General features: G+C 40.5%; 1 protein-coding gene across 3 annotated transcripts in view; it reads right to left on the reverse strand.

Annotated features, from left to right (window-relative positions):
- Positions 1–10343, reverse strand: part of carmil2 (capping protein regulator and myosin 1 linker 2) — a 57618-nt gene extending 47275 nt beyond the window's left edge. Inside the window, exons 1-10 of one of the 3 annotated variants that reach the window (XR_005640060.1) lie at positions 10030–10343; positions 7321–7424; positions 6315–6365; positions 6038–6097; positions 4849–4970; positions 3813–3910; positions 1952–2022; positions 1709–1782; positions 1550–1625; positions 876–964 (exon numbers count right to left, since the gene is read on the reverse strand). Coding sequence is in view for 2 of the 3 variants with exons in the window: in XM_039808796.1 (XP_039664730.1) it covers positions 876–964; positions 1550–1625; positions 1709–1782; positions 1952–2022; positions 3813–3910; positions 4849–4970; positions 6038–6097; positions 6315–6365; positions 7321–7424; positions 10030–10057 (773 nt within the window). In the remaining variant the exon portion in view is untranslated. The remainder of the gene's footprint in view (positions 1–875; positions 965–1549; positions 1626–1708; positions 1783–1951; positions 2023–3812; positions 3911–4848; positions 4971–6037; positions 6098–6314; positions 6366–7320; positions 7425–10029) is intronic. The other 2 variants (XM_039808796.1, XM_039808794.1) reach the window with 2 other exon arrangements.
- Positions 10344–12570: the final 2227 nt, after the last annotated feature.

Here is a 12570-nt window from a genome sequence, read left to right on the forward strand (position 1 = left end):
CTTTGGTCAGTTACAAGGCAGGATTAGCTGGGAGACTTCTAAATGAGGGCGCACATGTAAGTAGTTCTTTTGTAGATTATGGTGAACTTGTGTGTGTTGTAGCAGTGCTTTGCTATTGAGAACGACGTAGCATGCTAGCGTTAGCATTAGCGTTAGCATGCTAACGAGCTAACGGTTGTGGTTAGCCAGCTCATTTCGGACTGTGACGTCACAGTCCGAGCCGATTTTGAACAGCTCACCAGGAGACTGAAGGCAGGACACATTCAGAAACCATATCTCACTCAAAACAACATGGATGGATTTTTTTCAAAGTTTGTATGTGTGTGGAAGCACCAGAGACACAAAAGAACACCCCAAATCCCAGAAAAAGTGATTTTTTCATAATATGGGCACTTTAAACAAATGGAAAGAGTCTTTTTCAGGAAATCTCACTGTAGAGTGGCACAATGTGACCAGCAACACCATATATGTTGTTGTTAGTCTCGCATTGCCAGACCTTCCTCCACAGCGTCACGGAGGAAGGTCTGGCTAGTCCACACTGCATTCTGGGATAGGAGAAAAAAGTGCTCTGGTTAATTGGCATTTCTTTAAACCAATAACAATCGAGAAGCAGCAGTGCCTCTGCAAAAAAAGCTTCGGGAAGGAACTTGTTTTGGTGGAACATGTGTACGTTCAAAAGTTGTTTTAGTCATGCAACAGAAAACTCAGATTGAACAGATAGTCTAGCTAGCTGTCTGGATTTACCCTGAAGAGATCTGAGGACCTTCATATGGTATGAGACACTGAGAAGCCATCTTCAGTAGGAAGTAGTTGTAGGTCTGCACCAATCATAATCACAAAAATAAACATCCCAAACAGATCCCAATCAGACTCACAGTTTGAGTCCACTGGCCTCCAGTGAGAGCTCCTCCAGACTGGGAGATCTGGACAGCAGGAAGGTCAGCTGCTGCTGGATGTCTACGGACTGAAGGGACAAAGAAACAAAACAGAGTTCCAGTCTGGTATTACCAAATTTTCATATACACTTAAAATAACACTCTAAGCCTGTCAGCAGCAAAAACAGCACTTTTAGTAGATTGACGATGCACAATTGCCCTTTAGGGTTACACTGCAGCCCGGTTCGCACCTGCTGGTTACAGCGTTCATGCTCAATAGTGGCCCAATTTCATATTATGTTTACATTAGTGACTTATACATAAATGCCTGGTTGAAAAATACCAACATTTTCCCTTTAATGGCCAGACTGGAGAGGAGGAAATTGCCTCAATTAGGAAAAGGTTTGTAAGATGGAGATTAGGCAGCTGTATAACCATAGATCCACCAAGAGCTCATCATGTGTGTGTGTGTGCCACCTACTCTCCTTTCAGCAGGTTTTCACATTGTGTCACCTTTTGGTCGCAGTATAAATGGATTCTCTCTGCATTTGAGGCGCCTCTTGTACTTTTTGTTGTTAGTGTCGATGATCTTGTGTGGACTATCTTTTGAAAAGCCTGGATTCAACCCTTTCACAACTCTTTAACAGCAGAAGAGAAACAATAAGAGAGTTTACCAGTTTGAGTTCTTTGCAGTAGATCTTGGTAAACCACTGGTTGAAAGACAGAGCTGCTACTGCTAACGCCAAGTCCCTGAGAGCAGAGGAGAGGAAGTTAAACAGTATGTAACAGAGGTAAGTTAAGACTGGATCAAACAACACTGGACTGTGTCTCACCTGCTGTCTAAGTGGCTGAAGTCCTGCAGGTTGAACTCTCTCCAGTTGTTGATGCAGTAGATGTTGTCAACATCCTGCCAAAACAGTTGGCCATGCGTAATTTGGACACACCAATGCTAATATTCACTCATTGTCAAGTGGCTATTAAGTGTCACTTGTTATTGCAGAACAGCTCGTTGTAAAGTTTGGTACACCTTGGTGGCTTATTAAAGTATCATATGTTGCAGTACAGTCTTGACTTACCCACTGAATCTCCTCTCGGAATGGCATCTCGTTGAAATCACACAGAGCAGCATAGGTATCAGAGAACCCTCCTGAGGAACACATTCAAGCACTATCTGTCATGGTTGTGGTTTTCAGTTGTGGTTTTCCTGTTTTATTTTGTCAATTCATTCCCTGTGTGTTACGTTTTTCCCGTTTCAGAATCAGTATAAGAATCACAATACTTCATTGATCCCCTCAGGGAAATGATTTAGTTGCAGTTGCTCACAGTCAAATTCAAGGTAAAATAAGACGAAGAAAAGTCAATAAGTGTATAAAGTAACAAAAGGTAACATAGCTACAGTAAGAAACAAATAAAAAGTAGGTCAGATTTGGTTAAAAAAAAGATTGTTACAAATGGATTGTACAAATTCTATTGTAGTGCAGTGTTAACATAAATACAGTACGGACATAAATAAGTACATTGTGAGTATAAGTAGCAGCAGTGAATAAATAACACCGTTGCACATGTAGCTGATGAATTATTGCAAGTAATTATTGTACATAATTGTTCAAGAATATTGAGATGTGATGTGGAGACAGGTGCTGTGAATGCTCTAGCGCAGGCAGGAATGACCTCCTGTGGCGCTCTGTGGCGCATCGTGGGTGTCCTGTCCTGTTCCTGTTTTACTTTGTAGTGTCTGTTTCTCCTGTGTCTTGTTTTACTTCCTGCATTGTATTTTCCCGCCTTTGTGATTCTCTGCCCCGCCCCGATGTGTCTCACCTGTTCATCAGCCCTCGTGTCTGTTATGGGTTTGGCATTTTGTTCCGTGTTTTGTCTTATTGTGGTGGTCTGTTTTGTATCTTTGCTCGGTTTCCTGTTTTATTGTGATATTGTTTTCTGTGCTGTCTTGTCTAGTTTTACTTCCTGTGTTTTCCCACCCTTGTGATTGCCTGATGTTTCTCACCTGTTTCCCAGCCCTTGTGTCACCTGCCTCTTGTTACCACGTTACCCTGTGTATTTAGTCTTTGTCTTCCCCTTGTCCTGCGTCAGATCATTTTTGTGTTTGTTCATTCCTGTCAGGATTCCCTGCTGTCTCTGTGCTCGGGTTTTGGATACCCTGTTCTTTGGGCTCTCTACTTTCGGAGTAAGCTTTTTTGCCTGATTTTGTTCTGGACATTTTTTTTGTATGAACTTTGTTTTTTTTCTGTATTAAACCTTCAAGCAACAACTCGTCAGCCTGCTCTCTGGATTTTGGGTCCACCATTCCCTGCAGCACATAACAGTGTCGCCGGTCCCTCGTTACTACCCTTGTTACCTCATGTATGTAGTTTCTGTACTTCCTTTGTCTGTTGTCAGATTATTGTGTATGTTAGTCCCTATGGCTCTCCATTCCTTGGGTTTTTGATTCCCTTGTCTTCAGTTTTCTGACTGTTTAGGAACTCTTTTTGCCTGCCTGCCTCAGGACTCCCTTTTTTGTAAGCCTATCTTAATAAATCATCTTAATCTTCCACTGCCCCCTTGTCTCTGCGCTTTTTGGTCTAAGCCTGCATCCCTAGACGTGACACTATCTATTTGCAAATACACGTGCTCTCCTGGGTAAATCTGCTGTTTACAAAACTAATACTTCAACTGGATACATAGCTAATGTAATTAATAGTTAAACAGGTGATGGGAAGCTGAGAAAGTCCCCTTCGGCTTTATCTGAGTATGACATGTGATCATAAAGTGTAAAATGAAGGGCACATACCCAGGGTACAAAATGAGCACCAACCACCAGCCAAAGGCTGGTAAAATATGAAAGTGGCTGGTAGATTTGCTTCACTCACCAGTCAAAAAAACCAATGGTAATCTATTGAGTGGCTGGTGGACGCAAAAGTTAATTTTGAGCCCTGCACATACCACAGGAGGCGGGCTGACTACTCAGCTGTTCTTCGATCACATCAGTCAATGTGCGGAGTCTGAGCCGGAGATCTGGGGGAGTCGTCTTTAGCAGCTTTCTGAAGATTAGATAAGATAAGGACAAGAAACCTCCTGTTAAAGACCGACACACTGCAACAAGACAGAGTCTCCAGCCACGCCCGCAGCTCTGTGTGGCTGTGCTTAGACACAGCGCTGCTTTGAGCTAAATGCTAACATCAGCATGTTGGCATGCGTTTCATGACAGTGCTATCATGCTAAAGTTTAGCTGTATTACGTTTACCATGTTTACCAACTTAGCTTAGCATTGTGGCATACTAACATTTGCACAATTTTTACTGTTGCATTTTCCATCACAACTCAGTGATTACAACATCTCATATCTTTTTAAAATATTTTACAAATTTTAATATCTGAGCTCAGATCATTGTTTTGCAAGTTCTCACATTGTGGCAAGTCTACAAGCTATCACATTATATTTACCTGATAGACGGGCACTATCCCAACACTAGACATGCCACACTCCCTTTACCTAAAACTAATGCCATAAAGAAAACTGTAATGTCTAGGGTGATGTCAAACTGGAACATATTACCACTGCATTTAACACAGATAACAAGTGTGATCAGTTTTAAAAAGGGAGTAAAATTAGCAATTAGTCAAAAAGAAACCATCTTAAAGTGCATATGATAGTGGGAATGTGAATGCGGATTAACATTCTGTTGTTTACCTAAATTTGTGAGGACCCCAGGAAGAAAAGTTGTTTCTACGGGAACTACTAATGGGGATCCTAAATAAATAAAAAATACTCTTATTTTATTTGTCACCTACCTGTATACAGTTCTATTGTGCACAGTTAACATTTTGACTTGATGGTCATTTAAGTGGCCTATGTTTCAGTGTCTTCATATGGAGCCAGAAGAAGAATACAGTATGTAAAGACTGGAGCTCAAATTGTGCCTGTAGAATATGAGCTCCTAGCTGGTGTGCACGGAGACATGCAGCAGATAGGACTAACCCTGGCGATGAATCGGGGAAGATCCTCTTCAGCGAGGCACTCATGTGGCTGACCATGGCCTCAAGATCCTCACCGTTCAACACACCGAAAGACAGAGTCTGCCTGTCTAAGTCCAACACGATCTGCAACACACACACACACACACACACACACACACACACACACACACACACACTGGCATCACCCAGATTGCATCAGCAATAATTGGCCTTCCCATCCCCATCAGACCTCAATAGCAAAGCCACCAAACGCAAAGCACGGACAATCGCACATGACCAGTCATCCCCTCTCCCCCTGCTTCACGCTGCTTCCATCAGGACGCAGATACAGGTCCCTGGCCTGGAGCCGCTCCGCTACAGGAAGAGTTTTGTACCTTCTGCCATATTATGATATGATATGATATGATATGATATGAAGCTCCCCAGCGCTGATTATGTGTGTGTTACTTATGTGTTGTATGCTGCCCACAAGGGGTCCCAGTGGAACGGACCGGAGGGAACTGTGCATTATACGGTGATTGGGATGGAGGTGTCTATGTTTACTAAATGTGTATGTATGTATATACAGTATATTGGTGAGGCCCGTTACAGACTGTGGAAACCAATTTCCCCAATGGACAATAAAGACTATCTATCTACCTATCTGTTATATCATATGTGTAATAACACATGAAACATTGAAAAAAAAAAACAGAAATCATATACATAAACATATAAGCCATAGCCTATTGTTACACTGTTAAAAACTGTAATTTTACAGAAATATTCTGAGAATTTACATCTGTATGGTAAAAGAACATGATAAACCAGTAACTGAATAACCATACAATTTTGTATATTTGTATATTATTTGATAAATTAAATTAAAGTTGAATCCTTTAAATACATTTCTTAGATTAGATAACATTAGTGAATAGAGAAAAAATGTTTGTACAGGTGTAAATATCCTCCATTAAACATTATAAAAATGCACAATTATTTCATGTAAAATAAAGCTACAAACTATATTTAAATTTTAAATTGAAAATTACTGTATTTTTACAAGAAAGTTGATTTTCTGTTGTTTGACAGTATTACATCCATAGACATGGACATGTTTCCAAAGACAGGATGAACAAATGGAATGGGAAAAAACTTGATTAAATATTATAAACACGTATATGGTTTAGATAAAAACAGTGACAGCGTACCTGTGTGAGACTGTGAATGTTGATGGAGCAAATCTCCAAGTAGCTGAAAGTGCTCTCCACCTGTACACACACACACACACACACACACACACACACATTACAATGGGGGACAATGACAGAATGATTTAGAGGTAGATATCTTACGTAAAACCTCCAGAACAATCTGCATGGCTATGTAACTATTAGGAGTGCACAATGAATCACAGTTGTATCTAAATTGCAATATGGACTGTGCAAAATATTTGCCAAAATATCATTCCTGACAGCTGTGACTTACCCTGACAGGCTGCTTGTTTGTAACCAGGAAAGCTCTCCATTGACTCAGCACCTACGACAGACCGGAGAGAGACAGGACGTTAGAGATGGGACTGACAGAGCCATAGCTCCCCCCACAGGAACAACACAGCAGTGTTGCATGTTGCGTTTGATGTACAGTTTTGTACTGGGGTTTATTGTGTTTTAGTTACTTTGTTTTCAAAATCAGATTTAACAAAGGGCCCCTCGCCAGGTAACATTACAGCCAGTTCAGTTGATATTTCACTTTAGATCGGCATATTCCTGGACAAAATTAAACAAAACGCCACAAACCCAATGACACACAGAGACCTGAGGCGTTCAGGGACCCCAGTGTGCCTCAGCAAGTCACAATTAAAACATGCACACAGGACACAAACAGGACAGGACCATAATACAAAATTGTGCACACCTTTTTTTATTTATTTAATAATTTAATTGTATCCATTTATTCAATTCTTTGTTATATTTATTCATTTGTATTATTATTATTATTATTACAGGACATTATTTTTACATTTGTTTGTATTGAAATACTGTTTGATTTTTGTGCAGGTTGTGTGTGGTGTGTGTGTGTGTCTGTGTGTATGTGTGTGTGTAGGGTTGTACAGTATGTCTAGCTTGGTTTCCAAGTGGTTGTATTGTATTATGTTGTTCGATGTTGTGTAAAAAAAGAAAACAATAATAAACATTAAAAAAAAAACTTGTTCATTTAAACCCAAGGAATCAAATCTATTTTGCACGTAAACTCTGGTTTCTATATACAGTAAGCACAATAAACTATATAATTTAGGAGCATTTGTCCATCACTCTCACCACCAGTCTCGCATTGCCAGACCTTCCTCCACAGCGCTGTGAAGGAGGGTCTGGTTAGTCCACACAGCGTTCCGGGATGGGAGAGGAACGTGCTCTGGTTTATTGGCATTTCTTTAAACCGGTGGCACCGGAGCAATCCCGGAAGTGAACCGTGCTGGAGGAAGACTACTCACCACCAACCTGTTGGCCGATCTCCCACATGGCTGACCGGCGTGGTTCAGAATCACCGGCGTCACCAGACGGACTCGGTGAGGCTTCAGCAGCTCCGAGATCTCATCTGCTCACGGATACAAATGGGACACTGTCACCCATTGGCCATTTTAGACCCTTTTTAGGGGGGCTCAAGCCCCCTAAATTTCATCTCAGCACCGCTAAAAAATTATAATTAAAAACAACAACATTAAATCAATTTTATAGCTTCAAGTTAGAGCGAACTTGTCTGTTAGTGACAGAGGACAAACAATGACAAGTTCAAAGAAACAGGTTTAACATCCTGTGTGGCTGTCGCCGACGCTACGCACCTGGAACCCCGGAACCCCGGAACCCCGGCAGGAAAGGAAACCCTTTTGCAAGGCACTGTATCCCTGTCACGTTCTCATTAGGGGCTGAGCCCCCCTAAAGGTCTGATCCTAGAACCGCCCCTGCTGACCCTCTGTTCATAACGTTAACCAATCACAGACTGAGTCACGCTTCCTTCTTTTTGTCAGTTCCAATAGAAACACAGCTGTTAGCAGAGGGGCACACACACACCCGCTCACACACACACACACACACACACACACACACACACACACACACACACACACACACACACACACACACACACACACACACACACACACACACACACACACACACACACACACACACACACACACCTGACTGGGGCTGAACGATTAATCGTTTTCTAATCGAAATTGCGATTTGAAAGAATGTGATTAGCTAATCGTGAGGACTGCAATTATTCAAATGTGAATATTTAGTTACATGTTTGATGTAACATTTGGTTTAACATTTTAACATTTATTTCTCCTTTTATTATTATATCTACTGGTTTTTCATAAGATAAATAATGGAATAATGTTACATATCACAGATTGTTTAAGTGGATTATTCATTTATTTTCTATAACTTTATTTAACATGATAGTAGAAGGTGTAATATGTAGATGCTTATTATTATTAAACTGTTTTTGTACTATAATAACTTTAGCTTTTGTAATAAATGTGTGTTTGACTGTTCAATGTTCCACGTTAATTAAAAGAAAAACACTTATTGCTGGCAGTTCATATCTATGTTCTCATCCTTGCATAAGAATATAGAGCAGTTTTGTTGGTGTCTCGTGTTATTATGCTCCAAGACATGTTTTATCTGTCACACCGTGAATATTGAACAGCTAAACATTTTTTTCTTAACCCTTGTGTTTTCTTCCCTTTGACCATGCATTTGTTATGGTCTGTTTTGGCTGTTTACAAAGCAAAAAGTAAAAAATGATCACCCAGTTCTGTGTTACATCTTCGTAGCCAACTTCATACCAACCCATTACCACTAGTTTTACACGTATTTTTGGAATTCATGGTCATTAAACCTCATTTATCTGAAATTATACCTATTTTCTGAGTTAAAACTCCTCAGGTATTATGAATTATTTTGACTAATAGTTAAGATCTGAGGGAACGTGTGTTGCTGGATAATCACAGCCTTGTTTCGTGTATGGAACCATCCATGTTATTTTTGGGCAATTTGGTTGAAATAAACCCATATTTGTTATATAGAAACTTTTGAAAACGGGTCAAATTTGACTTGAGGGTTAAATAATAATAATCGAATCAAAATCCCAATATCTGGCAGAAAAATCCCAATTAGATTTCCCCGCCACCCCAAATGGTTCAGCCGTGATTCATAACGTTAACCAATCCTAGAATGAGTCAGAATGGAAACACAGCTGTTAGCAGAGGGGCTAACCTTTAGGCACACACACACACTCACACACATCAGATCTTTGTCGCAGCAAACCTAAACTTGACTGAACCCTGCAGAGCCCCGCTGATGTTTGGGAAGCCAGACTTCAGTGTGCACTCACTCTCTGATACGACACATACGATGCATCATGAATTATTTACATATTTATGTATTACTGTTAACATTTATCCACTCACAGTCTTTAAAACCTAACAGTTTTTCAAACGGTTCTGGTGTATGAAAAAGCTAAATGCTTCCATTTGTGTTTTTGACTTATCTTAAACTTGTCACATTTAGGATCATATCAGCACTTTGGCATGTTTTAGACCATAATCTACAAATCGATTCTAATTGATGCCGTAAAATTAAGTATAACGTAGCATCACAAATTACAGCCTGCAATATGAGCCTACAGTTCACGGCTCTCTACAACAGCTTGAACAAGAAGTTAACTATACAGTATAAGCTTCATTTAGGTGGGATTTCATTTCTCACATGGCTGTTGGATTTGACTGCATCAGTTTGAACTAGGTAGACCTAGGGATGCTACTAGCGATTCTTTTTATTGTCTATTAATGTGCAGATTATTTTCTGAATCAATGGATTAGTTGTTTGGTCTCTAAAATGTCAGAAAATTGTGAAAAATGTGGATCAGAGTTCCCCAACGCCCAGGATGACGTCCTCAAATGTCTCGTTTTGTCCACAAGTTAAATATATTCAGTTTCCTGTCACAGAGGAGAGAAGACACTAGAACATATTCACATTTAACACGCTGGAATCACACAAGTTAGACTTTTTGTCATAAAACAAGGACTCAAAGGGCTAAATCAATTATCCAAATAGTTGCCTACTATACTGCTCTGTTTTCATGTCCTCAAACGGTCACCGAGATAAAAAAAAACGCATTGACCTCATCTTACCTCGCAGGTTCTGAGAGACGGAGTCCATCCTGTAGACGACCAACAGCGGTATCGATGGAAACAAAAGTCAAGCTGTGATCATCTACTGCCTCTCCGGTGTCCCGCCTCCAACATCAGTCAACTATCCTGAATGAAAACAGCTCAGGCTCAGGGTTTCACAACAAACCACATGTCCAGATGAGAAAAAAAGAAAAGAACAGGTAAATCTGAATAAGACAATCCGTACACAACTGTAATCATCCAGTGGTGGCTGAAAGGCAGAGAGCAGAGCAGGAAGGTGTTGGTATGGTAAGGCAGCAGAAATAGAGACACACACACACACACACACACACACACACACACACACACCACCTAGATTTTCTTTCTTGTAGCTGCGCAGCTGCTGCATTTAAGCCACTTTCTCTTTCCCATCAGTCACCTTTTCTTGCTTATTGTGCAAGATTGTACACACTTTTTGCTCATGAACTTCGACACACACACACACACACACACACACACACACACACACACACACACATCCTGTTCCATGTCGTGAGTCACTATTGTAGTGAACGTAGAGACGGAGCTGTCTAACCTCCCACACTGAGAAACTGCACATTTCCTGACTGTGGTCCAGCTTCAAACGGTTTAAACAGAAATATTGAATGCTTAATGAAATTACACTGAAGAAGACCAAAAAAATTAAAATAAAATGCTGGCAAAACATAAAAACAGAAGAGCATCACAGTGGTTGAAAAACCTATCAGAAAATCAACAGGTGTTGAGAGCTCCATCCAGCGGTCCATGGAACCACCAGGGGGCATTACACGTCACACAGCTTGTTAGCAGCAGTCATGATGCAAGTGAAGTGTTTTCATCAAGTAAAAGCATCAACATAAATCATCCATAACAGCTAAAAAATACTATTTTGATATCATAAAAGTACTACTACCCTTCAACATTGTACTTGAATAAAAGTACAAAAAGTATTAGCTTTAAGTGTACGGAAGTATGAAGGGAAAACATATTCACTTTGCATAACGGCCCGTAAGGAAACAGTTGTAAGCATATTTAGGGATTTCTGTATGTATTGTTCTTATTGTACCTTGGCTTTGATGTTTGAGCTTCACTGTGCAGAGTGATGGATGTGCAGAGTTGACACTAAAAGGTTGTTTTCACTTTCACCTGCTGAAGGAGAGTTTAATGGAACACACCCAGGGGCTGCCCCAGGGCGCTGCTAGTTCATTCAATTCTCAGATGATAATGCCATCTTAGGTCTGACGTAGGAGAGCTACATTTCAGGTTTACTGAGAAATACAAAGATTTTGGGGTGATCATAACCACCTGGTCACCTCACAGGTCTCCTCGTACTAATACCTTGGTTTTGTTACAGACAGCTCGCTGACCTTGAACACGCCGGTCGACGGTCTCTGTAGCAGACTAAGCCAGACAGCTGCCACTCAGAGTTCATGGGGAGGACCTTGGTTTCATGAATGCATCATGGGTGGAAGCCCAATCCAAACTCCCTACAGCGTGGGACAATAAAGTGAATCTTGAAATGAAAAATAATTGTACATTCATGGATTCTGAAGGGAGGAGATGCAGTTTTTTAGTTAGGCAATCCAACTTTAAGACTACGTTCACACCACAAGTCTTAATGCTTAATTTGGATTTTTTGCTCAGATCAGATTTTTTGTTTGGCTGTTCACATGACCTTTTAAAATGTGTCCTATATCAGATTCCAGTGTGAACCGTTTGTGGTTTCGAACCGACCCGCATGTGCAAAAGACCAAAGACACAAGACGCAGCACGCTGTTGCACTAAAGTTAGGGAGGTTATGGAGGAAGTCACCATTTTCACTTTTATTTCAAAATGTTTGTGTAATGGCAGCCCTAACATTAATGAGCAGGTGCTGAGGAGGAGAAGGATGAGGAGAAAGAGACAAATTGGCTATTTTGGCCTTTTGTGGGGTTACGGCTGCAAATTCACTACAGCGGTCTTGTCTTGCCGCATAATTGTGACAAACATCGATGTAGATTGACGTAAAAGTTACATCAAATCCGCCTTGGTTGTTCACACTGTGGCCACATTAAAAAAATAATAAACCAAACCGGGGTCAGATTCAGGACCCCATACAGAAGTGGTCTAAATCGGATTTGGAAAAAAAAAAAAATTCAGATGTGGGCAAGATTTGAGTGTTCACACTATTTCTGAATATGTTCACGTGATCACTTGACCTCAAAAAAAAGAAATAAAATCTGATTTGGGTCACTTTTGCCTGCAGTCTGAACATAGCCTTAGTTATCTTTATTAGACACAAATTACTATTCTGAGCAATTAGTTTTGTGTCAAAAAGAAAACGCCACATACAATATTAAATGAAGTTAACTGTTGACACAATCCACTACCGTGATCTATTTGAATGAGCAGATACATGGTTGAACCTCACTAGCTCTCACCAGTGTATCTCTGTGTGTACTTCGTCCACAGCAATCCCACCAATCGGTCCCAAACGTCCCAGTTAGAGAGGAAATGCTGTAAACATAATCTTTATAAATCTTT

Source organism: Perca fluviatilis, chromosome 8 (assembly GCF_010015445.1).
Source record: "Perca fluviatilis chromosome 8, GENO_Pfluv_1.0, whole genome shotgun sequence".
NCBI lineage: Eukaryota > Metazoa > Chordata > Actinopteri > Perciformes > Percidae > Perca > Perca fluviatilis.